The sequence below is a fragment of the Schizosaccharomyces octosporus genome, assembly GCF_000150505.1.
Source record: "Schizosaccharomyces octosporus yFS286 unplaced genomic scaffold supercont6.3, whole genome shotgun sequence".
Classification (NCBI taxonomy): domain Eukaryota; kingdom Fungi; phylum Ascomycota; class Schizosaccharomycetes; order Schizosaccharomycetales; family Schizosaccharomycetaceae; genus Schizosaccharomyces; species Schizosaccharomyces octosporus.
In genome coordinates this window covers 2,915,513-2,934,733 of record NW_013185621.1, presented here as the reverse complement: position 1 = coordinate 2,934,733, position 19,221 = coordinate 2,915,513, and the positions used below count along the sequence as shown (strand labels likewise).

The following is a 19,221-nucleotide window of genomic DNA, read 5'->3' as shown; positions in this document are numbered from 1 at the left end:
AAAATACATACATTGGATGAAATTACTGTAAACGAACATGCTATAAATTGTCAGGTCTTTTCGTAAATTAAGCATTCTGTCGAAGATCATAAATATAGTTATAGGTCATTTAAATATACAATAAAAGAACGAGTTAGAGAGTTTAAAATAAATATCATGGGTGTTTCCCGTATTTATCCTCCTCGTATGTGGACGTCTTATAACTCTTCATAATGTTGGTATAAATCGCTTGTCGAACGAATATTCTCGGTGACAGCATTTTTTACGGTTTTTAACAAAGCATTTGATCCACATGCAGTCATGCAAAATGTTTGTTCTTTTACCTCATCTGCGAAATTTTTGATGTACCAGTTAAAATCAGGTCTTCCCTTAACAATTTGGAGTTTACAATTACCGACTTGCTTAGAAGATATTATCGGAAGATCACGATGAGAGATACTAATGGACGTCAAATGACAAATTATCTCCAATTTGGCATGACTTTGGTTCAAGGAAAATTCAAGTATCTTGTAAAAAAGCTCTAATAATTTAGCTGAACGACAACTCCAAACAAATTTAATTGAGATCGCTTTCGATTTGTTTATAATTAAATCTCTCATAATTGGCATAGTATATGAAACACCAACACCTCCTGAAAGTAGCAACACATTAGAGTAAATAGTGCAAGGATTACTTATAGGCCCGTAGGGTCCATCAACTAAAGCCGTCAAACTCTTGAGGCAACCATTCATTGTTAAGGGAAGAGAAAGGTCTATGTTGCTTTGGATCCCTTCCTCTGTTATTGCAGAGTAATTACGGACCTTGTTATATGGTAAAATCTGACGAGCTTGATTTCCTTCATAGCCAGTAGTACTCTCTGGATATCGAAGGTAATCATTTAAGCGTTTCGTGAAGCCTGAACGAACCACTACAATAAGTTCAATATAATCGTCTGTAGGGATGTTTAGCATGGTAAAAGGATGTACTTGCCAATAACTCAAGAAAGGTATGTTGATATAAATATGATTTCCAGCAGCCCATGGTAGAGAGAAAAAAGAATGCTTCGGTTTTTTTGCTTTCATGTAAATTAAATTAACATCTAGGATGAAGAAATCGAATTGACACCGATTTTTTATGCTACGAAATAATCGACAGCATCGGTCAAAGAGGTACATAACCATACAGAGTCTCATATATTTAATGGATTCTGGATGGTGTCTCCAAATTAGAAATAAGAAACCGGCACTGCAAAGATGATGGGTCGCAAAGAAAAATTCGTAATAATGCTTTCTGTAATAAGGAAGGTTGCTAATAAATATGATGATAATTAAGCTTCCAATAGCATATCCATATAAAGTTATTTTATCTGTAAGTAAAGGCTTATAGTTTTTTGCGGACCATAAGAGAAAACAAAAGCCATGAATCATTCCAATTAAAAGAGCAATAACTGACAATTGTCTATGTAAATAATTCATCTTTTCATGAGAGGAGAAAAGCATCAGGGAAAAAGGGTTGTTTTTTAAGCTGAAAAAGAATGATATGAAGAACATCCCAGATGCCAGGTATCCCAATCGAGCGGCTATGCCTATTAAATTCCAATCATTTGGACTTATAACATTTGCAGTATTTATCCCAACGAAAGGAATAGATACTAAAATAAAAGTTATGTATAAAAGTACGTTTAGAAAAAACTTATGAGCAACCAAGTAACTATATATATTCCGTATGGAGAGATATAAATTAACTCGAGCATTGTTTGGATTTTGATGAACCAGGGTACTTGCCAAACTATTTGACTTTCGATAAACTCTCACATACTCAATGGAAAAGAACAACACAAATAGAAAGTAAATTGAAATTATTAAAGTGATTGCTCCAATCGTCCATTTATCATGAATACTTATAGTCATTTTATATCTTCAATAATAAAACACCCAATGCAAACATTCACCAAATGGTATTTTTAAAAATAACTCCAAGGCGAGATCTTCTTTTCAGGATAATTAACAGACGGTTTTTTATTGTAAATTTTCAATATTTAAAGGCCTTTTATTGCGGATACAACAATTTCCTTATAAGTTTTGATATGCACTGTTGTTAAGATCAGATAAGCAATCAGATAAATTTATGTGACTTGCGTTTTTATCTGATTTGGTACTCGTTACCCGAAACTTAAGTTGCGAAAATTACAACTTTTTTCGTTCTTTCTATATTTTGAAGTGAATATGCCCATACTCATATACAAAACAAAATAATTGAAAGAATGAGAATTTAATTTAGAAGAGAATCATTGTTTTAAAAATTCGAGCTTGACACCAACAATGCAGTGCGGTCATGAAAATCGCTGAGCTCTTCAAAAGGAAAAAATAAATATAAAAATTGCTATATAACGCTAGTAACTAAATAAAATTTAAGAGTATTATTATTATGATTTAGTACTGGTGTATTAGAGTGAATCCGTCTATACAAGTCAGATCAATTCCTGTTCATTACTATAATCCTTTTTTTTTTCCTTAATTTCTTCTTCAAAAGCGTTTTGCTGGTCCCCAAGAAAATAATTAGTTTGAAAAAATGCTGCAATTAAAGGTATAAAGGATATTCCTATGCTTGGTGCATATAGGTAGAACATAGACTTGGAATAAGCTTTCACAGCGGCTTTACGGATATCAGAATCCATGGGATATTTGCGTATGAGATTTGTGTTGCTGTAAAGCGACGTGATTGTGGCATCCGTAACATTAGAAGGCATGAATTCTCGTAAATACTTACTTACTTTCTTGGAATAAATGGGGGCAGCAATTGCAGATCCAATGGCACCGCCGATTTGCGTCCATAAACTAAGCATAGAAGTTACAGTAGCTAAATCTTCATGAGGAACACTAGCTTGAGCAGAAACGCTGGATCCCACAACGCTGAAAGAGCCACCCATACCGATTAAAACCTCAGAGAATGCCAAGGCTACTGTATTGGTTGTTCCAACTCCAGATCTTATCAAAATTCCATAGCCGACAATTTTGATAGCTAAACCGATAATTTGCAAATACTTGTAGCGGTGTGTTATCCTCTGAATGACACCAGCAAATAAACCAAAAAAACACAATGAAACCGTCATTATATTGGAAAAGTAAGACCAATTGCGATAAGACCAGTCTTTAATAATGTAAGTGTAGGACGTCTGGTACAAAGATTGGATGTAACCGGCAAAGTAATAAAAAAAGTCAATTATAATTGCCATCATGAATGTTTTGTTAAACAAAATACGGCGAGGACATGAAGGATAAGGAGCCAAGTACAATTCGTACAACGCATAAATAATCAAAATAACCCCACCAACTACCATCATTGCAATCATACTTGGATTCCTCCATCCATCTTTAGCATAATTAACTAGTGAAAAAGGTAACAAAAGTAGAGACCAGCCAAAACCAAGCAGTATTAAGCCAAAAGCATCGACTTCGAGAATAGCTTGGTAGATGTTTTTGATTTTAGTAGATTTTGTGGATACTTTTAAAGTTTGTACTTTTTTCTTCGATGATCTTTTAAAGCTTTTTTTTGCAGAACTTTCAAGATAAACCAAAATTAGAATTGCTGGAACGAGCACCACAGGCATTATGATAGCAAACATTCCATATCCCCATCTCCAGTTATGATCTAAAATTCCCTGGACAATTAGCCCGGAAAACCAAACAGTAAATATATACGGAGTAGACAGAACTCCGTTCGCAAATCCTCTCCATTTCAATGGCGTTAAGTCGCCAACTATGACACTGTTTAAAAAATCCAGCCCTGAACTACCGACGGCGATGAAGACGGAGCCAATAACATATGCAGAGATGGTAGAACTGGAAGCAACGACGGTGAATCCTATTGCATATAGCATTAAAACGAACGCATAAGTCAAGGGTCGAGATGTAACATCCGAAAATTTCCCCAATATTGGTTTGCACACTGCAGAGATAATGGATGTTGCAATTTCAAGTGTAGACAATAAAGACTGACGATTAAAGGATGAAGTCGCGCTTACTTGATAACTATTGTCGAAGACTGAATTGAATAAGCCCAAGCACATACCAAAATGGAAAATCCAAAAGCATAAGCTAAGACTTTCCCTCTTCTGTTTTCACTCACATACAATCTGACTCTTTCGATCTTAGTAACACCGCGGTTTTGTAAATATGTTTCCTTGTCATTTTCAGGAGTCTTGGAGTGATCGTTTATAGAATCGTTTAAAGATTTTTCTGATACGATTTCCAGACTATTTTTATCGTTTATAGATTTATTCATCTTTATAATTTTCTTTAATTCTGTAGACTCTGAATGTTTGATTTCCATGACTCTCTCTTAAATCAATTTTATCTGATCATGGGTCCTATTTATCTGATCTTAAGTTGTAGCTCGGAACATATGATAAAAAATTTACCACATCTATGTTTCGAGATGTTAGTCCGTTCTTCCAGCTGATTGGAATAAAGAAAGTTTTTTTTTATATTGCGACTGTCCTCATTTACCTCAACGGACCGGCTTGCCAGTTATATGAACTGATTTCCTTGTATTTCGTTAGTAAACATACGCAAAATATTTTGCAAGCTTTTATTAGAAACAACTTCTTCACTTAAAGTAGATAGTCTGAAAAAGGCTGTACACAATAAGATGTTTGTCTTGTTATTTAACTGGAGAATGAAGAGAAAAAAGCACATAGCAATGAAGAAAGTAGATAAAGCGAAACTCAATTTCAGTTAGATCACGACCATCTGATAAGTACATGGATCTATCAGATAGTACTACTTCACTTATTATGTGAACGTTCATTGTACCTTGGAAGCATCAATTAACGGATTTAGCTAAAACCTGGGATATACAATAACTTGGTTTGTTTTATTTACGCTTAATGATAAAAGAAATTTTCATCCGACTGTTAGCCGTGTTTGATAGTAAAGATGGTTTCAATTAGACAGGTTCTTTATTGGCATTGTACAATGAGAATTGCGAATTAAAAGTAATAAGTTCTCTTGCAACTTGCTAAACTATGAATTTCTTGAGACACAAGGATATGTTTGAAATTCAATCCATCATGGGCTTGTCAGAGATATATAAATATATATATTCTAAGCTTCTTTTAATTCGTAAAAAAAAAGTAATCGTAAAATTCCACATATACATCTTGAAGACATTAATGACGGTATTGGATATCCAATGGCTTAAACTCCAAGATTTCGTCCATCTCTTTCAAAATTTCAGGAGTCAACTTTTCGATGTAGTCTAAAGCTTTAACGTTCTCGACAATTTGCTCTGGCTTACTAGCACCCAAGATAGTAGTAGAAACATATTGGTTTTTCAGAGTCCAAGCAAGGGCAAGTTGAGAAGGAGATGCACCCAATCGATCAGCAATTTGAGTCACTTGACGAACTTGTTGAAGGATCTTTTGTCCTTCGGGAGATTTTAAGTGATCGGCGTACTGAGCATATGTTGTGCTCAAACGAGAGTCTTCGGGAATTCCGTCGTTGTATTTTCCAGTCAAAATACCGAATTTCAAAGGACTCCAAACGGTAGCACCGTAACCATAAATTTGTTGAACAGGAAGCAAGTCCTTTTCAACATGATCGCGAGTCACATAGTTGTATTGAGGCTGATCAGCAATGGGCGCAATCAAATTGTACTTGGTAGCAATGTGATGAGCGTGCTCAATCTCAAAAACACTCCATTCAGAAGTACCCCAGTAAAACGCTTTGCCTTGATGAATAAGATGTGTAAAGGCTCGAACAATCTCTTCCATAGGCACGGAAGGATCATAACGATGAGCCATGATCACGTCCACGTACTCAGTGTCAAGTCTCTTCAATGAACCGTAAACACCTTCAAGGATGTGTTTTCTGGATAAGCCTGTTGTATTGGGAAGTTTAGGACCTGCACCAAAGAACACTTTGGTAATTAAAACATATTCAGAACGTTTCCATCCTAATTCTTGGATAGCTTTTCCCATAATGATTTCCGAGTTTCCTTGACTGTAAACCTCGGCTGTGTCAAATGTATTGATTCCCAAATCCCATGCTTGCTTGAGGCACTTTTTCGTGTGCTCCAAATCGTACCCGGTATTACCATAGGTCAACCAACCTCCTAAAGAAAAAGCAGAAACTCGTAATCCAGAAGGACCGAGAAAGCGAAATTGCATGTTTTTAGGGTCAAAGTGAACGGTGTCTTCGTTTGCTGCCATTGTAAAAATGTCTGCTAGTTAGTAAAAGCTTACTTTATGCTTCGATGGTTTGCATATATATTAAGGATAACTAATGCGAACCGTATCCTGCTTATCAATCCGTAAGAAGAAAATATTAAGAGTGGCTGGTAGTGTCGTGATACCATAAGCAACGTCTTCGTGCGTGTCATTTATACGATCATTTGGCTTGAGTGCAGTAGATAGGTTGTTTGCTTTTTTTGTATGTTGAAGAGTTCTTTTTCATAGTAGATGTAGTGAAAATAATTAATTCTAATTAGAATTCTAGTTTAGACTTAATGGAAAATCTTTCAGAGAAGCAGATAAAAAGAATCTGTTGCTTAACACTCGCCGTAAAAAGTTTAGGACCTATAGCGGCTTACTAGCAAAAAATAACAGATGTAAAAAGCAGGATAGTTACTTTGTCCATGCTATAGCTGGGTCATGGGCATAGACAATGACAAGTTACTATGAGCACTCATTGTATATTCTACAGTCTCTCAAGAATAAAGCATAGAAAGCGAAAGATTTATTTAAATAGCAATTAAAGATGTCTTAAATGTCTCAAAAGATCATTACAAAGCAATTCAATGAGCGTATGGAAAAATATGGTCTACGGTGAAAGAAGCGTGATTCATTTTTCCGCGTAACCTGTGCAATAAGTGAGTTCAATAGCGTCCCTTCTATTTTCGAGCTCAACAGGTATGGTTTTCGAGTCGTAAACGATATCCCATCTTCCAACAAAGCTGTGTCCATTTGCATTAGGAATGCTAGCATTGTGTTCACGCTTTGAATCCGCAGTGCCTTGAATGTATTTGACATACTCAGGAGCACCAGGATGATAAATGTTATCGGCTACTAAAACTGTCCCAGGAGCAATTAGATTCAAAGATTCCATCACTCGCAAGTCAGGAACGTACAAGTCTTTCCAGTGGTCGATAAAAACAAAGTCGAACGTGCGGACTCCAGAATCTTGTTTTTGCAACTCTTTCTGTAGACTTACTAGAGATGTTGTTGCAGGACCAACTAAAATAGTTACCTTTTCAGAAATTCCGGCCAAGTCAATCAACTTAGTAGCCATTTCAGCAAATGTCGGATTAGCTTCTAGACTATAGTAATGTGCAGTTGAATCTTGCAAAAGCTCTTTTCCAAATAAAATGGCAGAGTATCCAAGGTATCCACCTAGCTCCACCATAATCTTGGGTTTCTTTTCTCGGATTTTGTCAACGATAATTTGACCCTTGGCTTGGCCAATATCCATGTAGTGAGTCTCTGTATTCTTTTGATAATCGTCGATGGCAGACAAAACTAACTCTGGTTTTCCACGAATTGCATTCAACTTTTCAGAGGGCAAAGAGAATATATGGTTGAAAAGAGCGTATTCTTTTTCGTGTTCCGCAGACATTTTGCTTCAACAAAATAAAGAGAAATTAATACAACAATATGAGAAATGAATGTCTTGAATTTGGTAGAGGTTGATTGCCAGCGATTGGGCTATATATAGTTTTTCTTCAAGTATTCTATGAGAATGCTTATGACCTTCTTGGTGGATTTAGGTCGAAGACTAAAACGGGAACTTGCAATCTTCGACGAAGCTTGAAAAAGATTTTTTTATTTAAATTTTTTCATTTTCAATTGATAATGTATCTTTAATCGCTTTGGTTTTCCCATAAAGGAAAGTCAGCGCCTATCAGTCTTGCGACCTTAAAGCCATCAAACTACGGATCTGATAAAGTCACTAAAGATCTGATTAATTTTTACGAAATGAACTGTATATTTTTTGGCTGAACTCGTTCGTTAGACAGTTTCATATGGCATTAAATTGAATTTTGAGAAATGTCAAACATATTCGATTGAACGAAGGATGTCAATGTCGTCTTTTGGGAGGGTTTGGTTTGCTTGATGTAGTCTCTGTATCAAAGGAATGATGGTTTCGTTAGAAACAGGTCCAAACACCGAAAACTTTTATTATGCATTTGGTTTTGTAGACAGTCATCTCGCATTATTCAGTAGGGTTCCTTTCCAGCCTTGTAATTTTCATTCGTGTAAAATGAGACGTAACCAAGTAAGAATCAAGTATATATATGGTATAGTAAACTTGTTTGGCGGAACTAGTACTTGATAGAAAGGATAGAAAGAACTACAAGTAGAAAAATCAAAACACCATTACTATTACCCTTACGCTTACTCTCACTCTTACTCTTACTCTAGAAACGCAAAGTACAATTAAAATGAAAATAAACAACATAAAACTTTCTATTTTCTAATTTAACAATAAAGACCGCATAATAACACATTCTCGACAGAATGGCATTAGAATAAAAACTCCAGAATTTCCTTGCCAGAGGAATCAATAAATAAAATGAAAGGGATCAGTATTTACAAGAAAAGGATGGAATCGTGATAGGTGGAAACAAGGATACAAAAGAAGGCAACCCGAAGAAGCTATGGACCAGTACGTATGGCACTGGATTTAGGAACAAGGGGAGAGCAACTGGGCAAAACATTAGATATAGTTGATCTTTGAATCATTTTGCTTTTCGCGAGTTCGACAATATACCGAAATACAGAAGGAGCATGAGACTGTTTTTCGAGAATAGCTTCAGGGTGCCATTGTACGCCAAGAATATCACCATCAACGGATTCAATACCCTCGCAAAGACTGTCTTCGGCAAAAACGGTTGGTTTGAGACCCCTGCCAACGGTATGAATCCCTTGATCGTGGATGCTGTTCACGAAGACTGGTTTTGATCCCAAAATTGACAACATATGACCAGAGCGAGCGATCACCGCATGAGCCAAGTGGTCCTTTTCTTTCTGAGGACGATGAACATTCGAGTAGCCCTCATGGGAAACTTGTTGATGCAAGGAACCACCGAAATATACATTCAGCAATTGACAACCACGGCAGATGCCCAAAATGGGAAGATGAAGCTTCACGGCGAAATCGACAATGGCCCATTCCAAGTCATCTCTATCCAAATCCATCGTGACTGGTGCATTTCGCTTAAAGTCTTCGCCATATCGACTAGGATGAACAGAATCTCCACCGGCTAATATGACTCCGTCTACCTGACTAGGGATCTTGCTTTTGGGCAAACCGGGATAAACGATAATCGGAGTACCGCCTGCTTTGACGATTGCATCTACGTACAACGGAATATGATTGGCATATCCAACGCTTAAAATAATAGCAGGTCTGACCATGAAAATGAATGCAAGCTCTTTAGCAACCAAAAGAAGTAAGCAACAAAGCTTGGATAGTTGGATAGACAGACAAATAGATAGAAAAAGATAGATAGATAAATAAATAAATAAATAAAAACAAAAAAAGAAAAGAAAAGAAGGAACGAAACAAAAGAGCCGAAAAGAAAAGAAACCAAAAGTTTATTCAAATAATAAAATCACAAAATATTATAAATACAGTGACGAGATTCAGCAAAACAAAAATAAGAATAAAAAAAGCCCGTTTGTTTGTTAATGCAAATTCCAATTCCGTCTTAGACGTCCTTTTCCAATATTAACGAGTTTCAATAAGCTCGTTAATTTTCTGTATTCTTAGTGGTTCTGGTATGCCATTGATGGGCGAGGACCGCAATTATATACCGGCACTCGTCAGGGATTCCGTGTCCCGGGAGGTGCTGCCAATTTTTTGGAGCTCTTCCGAGAGTTTGTTACTTAATTCTGTCATGTTACTTTTGCATTATTTGTAGCGATGGATACGTAATAAACGACGCAATTTCGCCTAAATTAAGAGCAATCAGCATCCAATCACGAAAGTATATGGTTCGTTTCGTCTTACCACGTGGTTTTTGCGCTCTATATATGCAGAAATTGACAAGCAAGAGCTATCCTACTGTAGTCGTTCGTGAAATGGTTTTATGTCCTAAAAAATCAAAGGATTTCTTTTTGTTTTTTTGTTTGTTTTTTTTTAATTCGTTTCTTTTCATTTGATTGATTTGAATAGGAGTTGTTTAAAAATTAGCAATTCATAGATTGCACCATCTCTAGAGCAAATGTTGTTAACCATCGTAATAGATAATAAAATTTTCCTGCTCGTAATCTCTTTTAAGCAATTTACATACAGACACCCTAAAAGGTTTATAAGCTACTTTTTTATACTGCGTTATAAAAGGATACAGTTCGAGAACGATTGCATTATGCAGGATTACGTTCCTTTTGCTGTTGACTTGTAATGAAAGCCCCCATTTGGTACTTATCCCACTAAATTCCCACTCAGACACTGGCGTTTGAGTCATGGTATCATGTAGCCTTTGTTGGTAAACAAAAAGGAATTCAGATAAATAAAAAAAAAAAAAAAAAAAAGGGTTAGATGGATTGATGCGTTGTTTTTTTGTAGATATTCAAGTATTTTACAAATAAAATAGATTTGTTTTTATTATTTTTCTTTTTTTCTATCTGTGTAGGGACGTTTTTCTATCGAGGTTCAAATCTACCCACATTTGAATAATTCAGAGATCAGTCGTGTAATTGTTTTATTACCTTTATCAGGGCGAATTATTTAAATTTGCTAGTTTTCAATGAAGAATTCGTACAGCTCGACACGAGTCAAATTTATTGTACAAGACACATATATTGCACTTGTCTGCTTTATTTAGTATGGCAAGAATCTATACCATCCCAAAATTTAAAAATGAACGTCGCCGTGCAAAGACTACCTAGTAACTCAACTTACTATCTGACTACACTTTAAACGAATAGCCTCTATAGCAAATGCTACTTCTGTCTTATGACTCCACTCGGTCTTTCACATACCACTACTATATAAAGAAAATAAAAGCTGTTGGTTTCAAAGAAAAAAAGAAGGTTTATTGAAGTACTTTGAAAACTTTTGTATTTTTCCTTGGTTTTCTATTAATATATAACCTTTAAACAACAACAACAAAAAAAAAAAAAAAAATAAAGACTAATAAGTTATATATCCTTCCATAACCCCACAAAATGTACTGTTTTATTGCTTGGGTGGAGGTAAAATGATATCAAAAAAAGAAAACACTAATCAGACAGACGATGTATTACATAGAAAAGACAAAGGTTTTTTCACATATACTATCCCAAGAACTTTGGACAAAGGCTTTTTTTCACAATGTCATGATTAGCAACATGATGACAAGATTTTTCCAAGTCTACCTCTTTCTTTTCTCGGGTATGATTCTTCATAATTATTGTAAAATTTCGCAGAGTGGAAGCCAGTCATTAAATCCACTTCAGAAAGGGGAGGAATGGTGCGACGGTCATATATCTTATATCCCACAAAAAATACCAAAGCAACAACAGCAGCCAAGTATCCCTGGAAAAAATCATTAGCATTAGGTTTTCCACCGACGGGAAATAGTGACACATAAAATTGGGCAATCAAACACAACACGTTGAAACCAAAACCGATGCAAGAGCCCCAAACACCTAATGGGGAAACAAATGCTAGCTCATCTAGTGAGTGACCTTGCTTCTTGAAGGCCAAGCGGAACATGATATGGGAAAGACAAATACTGGCCCAACAGAAAAAGTTTGATAAGCCCGTAAGAGCAAGCAACCAATTAAACACAGTATCACTAATATCCTTTCCATTTTCGTTTGCCTCATTGATGTAGGCAAAAAATCCAAAAGCCAAGACCACGCCCATAGCAATCAAAGGACGGCCAAGACGGTCGGTGTAAAGAAATATTCGAGGGGCATGTTTCAAGGTGGCCATACCTTGCAAGGTACGTCCCGCCGTATACGTACTTGTATTGGTTACAGAAATAACTGAAACGATAATTACAGCGTTGAAAACGGAAGGAAGTCCCTTAATCTTTGCTTCCTGAATAGCCAAAACAAATGGAGAAGTGCTAGTACCGGATTCATTTCCCATAAGTTGAGGATCATCAGGGTCAATCAAAAGACCAATCATCAAAAGCGAACAAACATAAAACAAGGCAATTCTCCAAAAAATTTGGCGGACACTTTTGGGTAAAGTTCTCTTGGGATCATCTGCCTCGGCTGCAGCCAAACCAATGACTTCTGTACCTGAAAAGGAGAACGCAGCCGTAACAAAGACAGAACAAAATCCTTTAAATCCGTGACGAAATGCGTTTCGTTTAATAATGCTTCCGCCGATATACCCACGATGATCTGTGGGCACACCACCACAGTCAATGATGATAGCCAAAATAATAAAGCCCAGTGTTGCTATGACTTTGATAAAACTTAAAACAAACTCGACTTCACCATATGCACGAACTCCTAGTAAGTTAATCAGAATAACAGCTACCAAAAAAACTGTAATCCAGGCACCACTGTTAATGTCTGTCCAAAATCGAAACGTGATAGCACAGGTTGTAAGTTCCAATGGAAAAGTCACAAAGTAATTAATAAAGTAATTCCAACTAAGAGAAAAACCCCAAGCTGGGTCGATAAATCGAGTTGCATAGGTATTAAATCCACCAGCGATTGGATATGCGACAGCCATTTCACCCAAAGCATAAATGGTAAGAAACATCATAATACCAATCAACGAGTAGTTAATAATAAGACTTGCAGGACCACCATCTGCTAATGAGTTTCCTGAACCAACATACAAACCACTACCAATGGCACCTCCAATGGAAATCATTTGCATATGTCGGTTCGTCAATTTTCGTTTCAAAGCCACGCCATCTGGGCGATCCGTAGAAGCTGGTCGAAAGTCATTCACTAATTTAGCAAAAAACCCTTCTGGCTCAGAAGGTTTCTCATAGAATGAGTTGCGGCTTTCAGAAGGGTATATCTTTGCCTCTGAAGTCTGAAAAGTGGAAGCATTTGACTCCGCGGAGTCAAACACTTTCTTTTCCTGACTAATTTTCCGATCCGTCTCCATTTAAAGTAAATGAAGTTTTAAAGCCTTACAAAGAGCTATAGTGTACAAAATAAAAAACGTACCGGTACAGGGTGTAACCAAAGTAGAAAATTCCAAATCTTAGCTATTTTCTCTTCAAACTAATCCAAAAATAATGCACCAAGCTATAACAAAAATTTCGTAGAAAAGAAAAAAAAACCAAAAAAACTCAAGCTGTAAATAAAAAAAGACCAAAATATTGGGAAAGCGAAGGTCGCGCTGAAAAGTCAATACTTAAATGAAGATGGGTAGATAGAGATAGGGCTGGGTACGGAAATTTTTGCCCGTGAATACCGAGATTGAGTGTGGCAAAGGTGTCATAAATGATGTCCTATAACCTGGGTTATATCTGTACTGTATGTTTTCGATGTCGTAAAAATGTTTTAATAATTGTATGTTGGTATTCGTTATATGTTATCAACGACATAGGTTGTAATTTGGAACAATCGTTATAGTTTATTTCGGTTCTTGTCATTGAAGTACCGTATTTGGATTGCACTTGGGAATTCGTAGTGATTGTAAACTATGGATTGATGTATTGTTCATTTATTTTGACATTACAATTGAATTAACTGGGTAAACTAATACTGCTTGTAGACAGCGTTAGCGATTGTGAAGAATACAGCCTTTTCTTTTCGTAAAAATAATACAAGATCGTACAGCATGCTTTGCTGACAGTATGTGCGTGTACATGTGATTAGGGGATCTGTTTTATGCAGAGCTTGATGGTCGCTGCTAGGGTAATGTTTCTGTATTATCGGTGTAATTGGAACCAACAAATACTTGTATTTGTCTTGTAAGCTCGTGTGAAGCCAGTGTCTAAGGAAAGAAGAGAAAGCTCGCTAGGAACCAAGTAGGAGAAAGGCAGCTCATTATGCCTATCTTCGACCAAATAAAAAGGCGAGTTTCTTCTAATATCGTATAAGGATAACATGGATCCTGAATCTAGAATGTATATTTTTTTTCTCATACACAGTCAATTGATTCTTGCTTTGTTTTTTCAAATGCTCAATTCAATTCTAATTTTATCGTTCACTTTGTCGTACTACGACATAATTTTACTCTATTCTTCGTCGCTTGTACCGATGAAAGAATAAGCTACACTGTGGTTTTTTTAATATACACAAAGTGAAATTCTCATATATACCAAAGTATCATAGACTTTCCATGTAACAAGCATTCAGAAATCTATTGATTTCGAAATATCTGTAAACAGAATCTTAGTTATATAAACATATATTTAAAATATTACAAAATGCCAATGAAAATATGGGGATTTTCCTATCTTTTAGTAACTTACCCAGCGTATGTCACCAATACTACTTACTACTTGTTGTAAAAACTGATATCGTTAAAACTCGAATATGATATTACTGTTGATTTTCTCTTATTATTATATAAGTTTATCAAACTCATATATTACGATATGTAAACAGTCAAATCGTTTATCAAAAGAAGTCGAAATCACAAACAAGATTATTGTTGAGCTTTTTGTTAATCATATATAAATTGAGCATTGGATTATGAGAGATCTAACAAAAGAAAGTATTCTATCCATAACCTAGTTCGTGAACCAAATCTCTGTTAAACCAAGAAAATAGCGCTTTATTGAGATTGTAACTAATTTCTTCCATAGAAACTTCTTGATAAATTTGTAGAATTATGCTTGTTACGGGAAAGAGTCACTTTGAATCAAATTGCAAACAGAGGGAAGTTTCAATTTACGAAGGAAGGAAGGACGTATGCAAAACTAGTAAAGCAAAACACATCTGATTATGCTTTTGAGAGATAATTTGAAAAGGAAATTGAATGAAAATTGTCTCTGTTGTTTTAATTAAATTTTACTGTATTATTTATAAATTAACATGTAACTACAGGCTACAGTGATGACTTAAATATTAGTTAATTAGCAAACAGTTTTCTTCAAAGTCATTAAATAAAAAAGTTAAAAAGTCTTATTCGATTCACTGAGGAAATAAACGATGCATAAACAAGGATATTGCGAGACAAATTTATGAAAGAGTGAACGAGAATAGCAAACGTATGAAGCTGATGCTTGCTTGCATGAATGCGAATGCAAAAGCTTCATGGACTGTAAATGACATGAAATGCTTCCAAAGAAAATGCAATATACAGGAGGCATGGGATGGGACAGGTTCGTTAGAACTCAGACTTGAGCCCTCTACTCAGCAAGAGATAAAAGTTCAATTTCCTCCTTTTGAGGTAACTTCTCTTCAATATGTCGGCTCTAAATAGGTAATTGAGATGCTAACAAAAGGAAAAAAGTTAACGAAAATAATTCGCAGCATCTCTTTATGCCATTTACCATGTTTCCCATGCCGTTTGCTAAACCTGTTACTGAATCAAGCAAAAGTAATCGAAATCGCACATGCGTATCTGGAATTACTAGAACAGTTAGAATATTTCGCAGGTTGCAAGACATAGTCGATAGCGCAAGAATAGCAATTATGTCAATAAAACCAAACAGCCAGTAGAAAAACGAGCTTATATTTTCAGTCCATATAATCTTCTTTGCAATATAGTAACATAATCCATTCAAACAACACACAGATTATTGCCATCAACACATTGTATAGCGCTCTACCAGCTTGCTAGGAATTTGAGCCATTGCTAATAGTTAGCTATCATTCATTATAAAAGATAAATCTAACTTACTAAACAGAAATACTACAATGGATGCTCCGTAGCCAGCAGAAAGTCCCCAAAGGGTTTCCGCCCACACAGGAACTTTCAAATAGGAAAACACCACGAAAAATATAACATAAAATATATTATAAGCAAAAGATGAAAAAACAAAAAGACATTCGCTGAAATCCACTTCGAATATGTCGAATCCGACCAAGTATTATTAGTGGACTCCTGGGCAGATGCTAAGCAGATTCATCAGCCATTTCTAAATCAATAAATTCGTTTGTAGCTAATGGATGTATTAGTGACGAATGCTTTTGTTTTTTGCAAAAGGATAGAGGTGTATGACGCTTTTTTTACAGCAAGTCGCTTAATGTTATGCGAATTGAAGCAATTGACGTTTATTTTTTTTTCCTTTTTATTTCAATAAATCTTACCTGAGTACGGAGGAGGGGGTATCAATACCATTCCAAGAACGAGTGTCTGACTTTTCAAAGTTGAGCACTTTGACAGAGTTATCAGAATTTGAAACAGGAGTGTAATTGTTCCTCATTTTAGCAATGGCAATTTAAAACACAGAATAATGCGAATATCTATAGCCAAAACGAAATCAGTTAGATTCACCAGAGAACGTCCGTAGAAACTGATTCCACCGTTCACAGATCTGTCAAAAAAAGGAATAACTCCTTTCTTTTAAAGCTTAAATTAAAAGCATTTTTCAAAGGAAAGCTCCTCTTACAAGATAAAGCGAAGTTGAAAAAATCACGGTAATAGCTTTTCACATGTCTCAATATCACAAATCAGCGACATTATGTCACTGGCTGATCATATCCTCGTTACGATGGCCTCTATTGCGACAATTGTAATATTATTATACGAAAGAGTCGCTATTACTAAAAGTAAACAAAAAACGCCGCTACCTCTGAAAACACATTATTAAGTAGTTGTAGGTTGTGAGTTGATAAACCTGATCGTCATTTACTTTCATGTGTCATAGTATACGCCTAAGTGGAATCTAGTATATGCTCACACTCCTTCAGATTTGCCATATCAAAAGACGACGTATACCCTCGCTGATACAAACAAATATTTTTTTTTTCATCCTTACGCTACTATTGTCTAACTCGTATTCAAACAAATTTCGCAAGATTATTAATATGACGTAGTGACGTATAAAATACTAATTCTCAACAGTTTCATTTCCATTATTTCCAATGTTTGCCTCGAATACTCTTAGTAAAATAGCACAGTTTACTCTCTTTTCTCACAAAGGCAGTCCGAACCCTTGGAAGGTAGCTCTTGCTCTAAAAGAATTGAATCTTTCTTACGACTCCGTCTTTTATGACTTTGGGAAAAACGAGCAAAAGAGCGTAGAGCACCTTGCTTACAATCCTAACGGAAGAGTACCTACACTAGTCGACCATAAAAACAAAGAAATTGCTATCTGGGAATCCGATGCAATTTTGGCGTACTTGACGGACAAGTACGACACGGAAAGAAAGATATCGTTATCCCATGATCATCCTAATTATCATCATTTGCTTCAGTATCTCTTCTTCCAATCTTCCGGTCAAGGTGTCATCTGGGGACAAGCTTCCTGGTTCAACTTTTATCACCCAGAACCTGTAACGTCTGCCATTACCAGATACAGGAATGAAACGAAGCGTGTGCTCGGCGTGTTGGAAACTATCCTTCAAGACAAAGAGTATCTTGTTGCTAACAAATGTACGATTGCCGACTTGTCTTTTGTGACCTGGAACAGCTTGTTGCCAGCAGTTTTCGGTCCAGGCAGACACAAATTTAAGGAAGACCTTCCTCAAATAGATTTTGAAAAGGAGTTTCCAAAGACTTATGCTTGGCATCAACGTCTTATTCAGCGTCCGGCTGTTGCTGCCGCCTTAGATGAGCGAGAGCAGCTCTTAAAACAGTAAGTCATATTTCAATTTATAACTTGAATCCCCTAAAATTTTCAACATTTTTTTATATGATTGATAATGAACAAATGGTTTTTGAACATCCACATCGTGCTTTCTCTCGGATTAAAAAATATCAAACCCCATTACCAATCCCATACAAAACTTTTCTATCTTTCAATTCGGGTTATGTCCTACCCAATAGTAGTTGTATGAGTTATGTGTAGCTTTCTGGAGACGCCAAACTTGAGTGCCATGAGGTGCAACATCAGCTGTCAAATGTCGAGCTGCTGTCGTTGTTTCTTTCGTCCATAAGTCTTTGATGTTCCATACAAACTTGGTGTTATCACGATTGTCAATAAAAATGTCCGAAAATAGGATACTCATTTCTACCAACGGCACATTAGCTTCGTTAATAACGGCAACAACCCAGTCACCATTAGAAAGCGATCCAGAAAAAAGATGTACATAGCCGTCACCAAACGGTTTCTTCCACATTCTGTTGGCAGGAGCAGATACATCCTGATGGACAGCAATCACATCAGGATTGCTGACAAGTTCTAAATGATCCGGCGTCATGTTGCTAACATCATTACCAAGGAATATAGGAGATTTCAGGACAGCCCACATGGTAAAGTGAGTAATATACTCATCATAAGTCATGCCCCCGTTTCCAATTTCTAACATATCCATATCACTCCATCCGCTGTTGGGACCAGTTTTCTGTACTAGAGGAGCTGCTTTGTTCACAATGTTCATGATTGAGCAATGGTACCCTTGTAAACTTGGACAGTCATAGGTCTCACATGGGCAACGAATATCGTATCGATTGAAGCTGTCGTAAATGTCCCCTGTGATTCTCCAAGAATTTGCGACAGTGCTGGCCCAATTCCATACTTGATCTTCTCCCCATTGGCATAAAGCATAGAAAATGGGACGACCAGTTTTGTTTAGAGCTTCCGACATTGCTTCATACCGCTTATAGCTTATAAGAGGAGTGCCACTGCGTCCTTGGTTAAAGCAATTATCGTATTTTAAATAGTCAATTTTCCAATCCGCAAACTTCTTGGCATCTATTTCTTCATGGTCCAACGAGCCAGGATATCCAGCACATGTATATTTACCTGCGCTTGAGTACATACCAAACTTGAACCCCATATTATGGATTTCTTCTATCATACTCTCGATCCCATGCGGAAATTTCTCTGGATCAGGAACAATTTCTCCTGTCTCCGGATCGCGTTCTCGTTTTGACCAGCAATCATCCATGACGATATAATTATACCCCAACTCTAGTAAGCCAGCTTCCTCCATGGCTTTGGCATTGCTTAAGATCACAGTTTCATTAATGTCGCAGGTGTAATGGTTCCATGAGTTCCATCCCATCGGAGGCGTTTGACCTAGGCCATTATCCAAAGCCCGTATTACCGCTGGTGCAATTGCTAATACTAGTAGAGTGAACGACAGCATGTTTGCGATTTTTTAGTCCATTTCTTTTTCTTTTAAAACAGTTCTTCTACGAATTGTTACGTAACTATGACTATGATAAGAACAAAATAAACTTACACTAACATTTCCTGCTCTCACTCTTGGAAATT

At 36.3% G+C, this 19,221-nt stretch overlaps 9 protein-coding genes across 9 annotated transcripts; 2 read left to right on the top strand and 7 right to left on the bottom strand.

Moving 5' to 3' along the window:
- Positions 1-16: 16 nt before the first annotated feature.
- SOCG_01864 (ferric-chelate reductase) lies at positions 17-2,062 on the bottom strand. Its single transcript, XM_013164817.1, has one exon. The coding sequence runs from the start codon at positions 1,887-1,889 to the stop codon at positions 198-200; it is 1,692 nt and encodes a 563-aa protein (XP_013020271.1). The 5' UTR covers positions 1,890-2,062; the 3' UTR covers positions 17-197.
- A 387-nt stretch (positions 2,063-2,449) lies between these two features.
- On the bottom strand, positions 2,450-4,311 carry SOCG_01863 (siderophore-iron transporter Str3; the record flags this gene model as incomplete). The annotated part of the gene is made up of 2 exons (XM_013164816.1): positions 2,450-3,973; positions 4,051-4,311. The coding sequence occupies 2 exons, from the start codon at positions 4,309-4,311 to the stop codon at positions 2,450-2,452; spliced, it is 1,785 nt and encodes a 594-aa protein (XP_013020270.1).
- Positions 4,312-4,826: 515 nt separating this feature from the next.
- On the bottom strand, positions 4,827-6,287 carry SOCG_01862 (potassium channel subunit). The gene has a single exon (XM_013164815.1). It carries the CDS (start codon positions 6,188-6,190, stop codon positions 5,150-5,152), a length of 1,041 nt encoding a protein of 346 aa, XP_013020269.1. The 5' UTR covers positions 6,191-6,287; the 3' UTR covers positions 4,827-5,149.
- Positions 6,288-6,694: 407 nt separating this feature from the next.
- SOCG_01861 (COMT 2 protein) lies at positions 6,695-7,862 on the bottom strand. Its single transcript, XM_013164814.1, has one exon. The coding sequence runs from the start codon at positions 7,590-7,592 to the stop codon at positions 6,822-6,824; it is 771 nt and encodes a 256-aa protein (XP_013020268.1). The 5' UTR covers positions 7,593-7,862; the 3' UTR covers positions 6,695-6,821.
- Positions 7,863-8,394: 532 nt separating this feature from the next.
- Positions 8,395-9,719, bottom strand: SOCG_01860 (peptidase family C26 protein). Its single transcript, XM_013164813.1, has one exon. The coding sequence runs from the start codon at positions 9,392-9,394 to the stop codon at positions 8,633-8,635; it is 762 nt and encodes a 253-aa protein (XP_013020267.1). The 5' UTR covers positions 9,395-9,719; the 3' UTR covers positions 8,395-8,632.
- A 1,271-nt stretch (positions 9,720-10,990) lies between these two features.
- On the bottom strand, positions 10,991-13,383 carry SOCG_01859 (cationic amino acid transporter Cat1). The gene has a single exon (XM_013164812.1). The coding sequence runs from the start codon at positions 13,041-13,043 to the stop codon at positions 11,304-11,306; it is 1,740 nt and encodes a 579-aa protein (XP_013020266.1). The 5' UTR covers positions 13,044-13,383; the 3' UTR covers positions 10,991-11,303.
- A 933-nt stretch (positions 13,384-14,316) lies between these two features.
- Positions 14,317-15,317, top strand: SOCG_01858 (uncharacterized protein; the record flags this gene model as incomplete). Its single annotated transcript, XM_013164811.1, has 3 exons — positions 14,317-14,366; positions 14,720-14,801; positions 15,057-15,317. The coding sequence occupies 3 exons, from the start codon at positions 14,317-14,319 to the stop codon at positions 15,315-15,317; spliced, it is 393 nt and encodes a 130-aa protein (XP_013020265.1).
- Positions 15,318-16,812: 1,495 nt separating this feature from the next.
- On the top strand, positions 16,813-17,729 carry SOCG_01857 (glutathione S-transferase Gst2). Its single transcript, XM_013164810.1, has one exon. The coding sequence runs from the start codon at positions 16,925-16,927 to the stop codon at positions 17,639-17,641; it is 717 nt and encodes a 238-aa protein (XP_013020264.1). The 5' UTR covers positions 16,813-16,924; the 3' UTR covers positions 17,642-17,729.
- Positions 17,730-17,800: 71 nt separating this feature from the next.
- Positions 17,801-19,093, bottom strand: SOCG_01856 (alpha-galactosidase; the record flags this gene model as incomplete). The annotated part of the gene is made up of 1 exon (XM_013164809.1): positions 17,801-19,093. One exon carries the CDS (start codon positions 19,091-19,093, stop codon positions 17,801-17,803), a length of 1,293 nt encoding a protein of 430 aa, XP_013020263.1.
- Positions 19,094-19,221: the final 128 nt, after the last annotated feature.

What these genes read in the sequence shown, in the direction of transcription:
- SOCG_01864 (XM_013164817.1), bottom strand. Translation starts at nt 1,889, where the DNA reads ATGACTATAAGTATTCATGATAAATGGACGATTGGAGCAATCACTTTA.
- SOCG_01857 (XM_013164810.1), top strand. Translation starts at nt 16,925, where the DNA reads ATGTTTGCCTCGAATACTCTTAGTAAAATAGCACAGTTTACTCTCTTT.
- SOCG_01860 (XM_013164813.1), bottom strand. Translation starts at nt 9,394, where the DNA reads ATGGTCAGACCTGCTATTATTTTAAGCGTTGGATATGCCAATCATATT.
- SOCG_01859 (XM_013164812.1), bottom strand. Translation starts at nt 13,043, where the DNA reads ATGGAGACGGATCGGAAAATTAGTCAGGAAAAGAAAGTGTTTGACTCC.
- SOCG_01861 (XM_013164814.1), bottom strand. Translation starts at nt 7,592, where the DNA reads ATGTCTGCGGAACACGAAAAAGAATACGCTCTTTTCAACCATATATTC.
- SOCG_01862 (XM_013164815.1), bottom strand. Translation starts at nt 6,190, where the DNA reads ATGGCAGCAAACGAAGACACCGTTCACTTTGACCCTAAAAACATGCAA.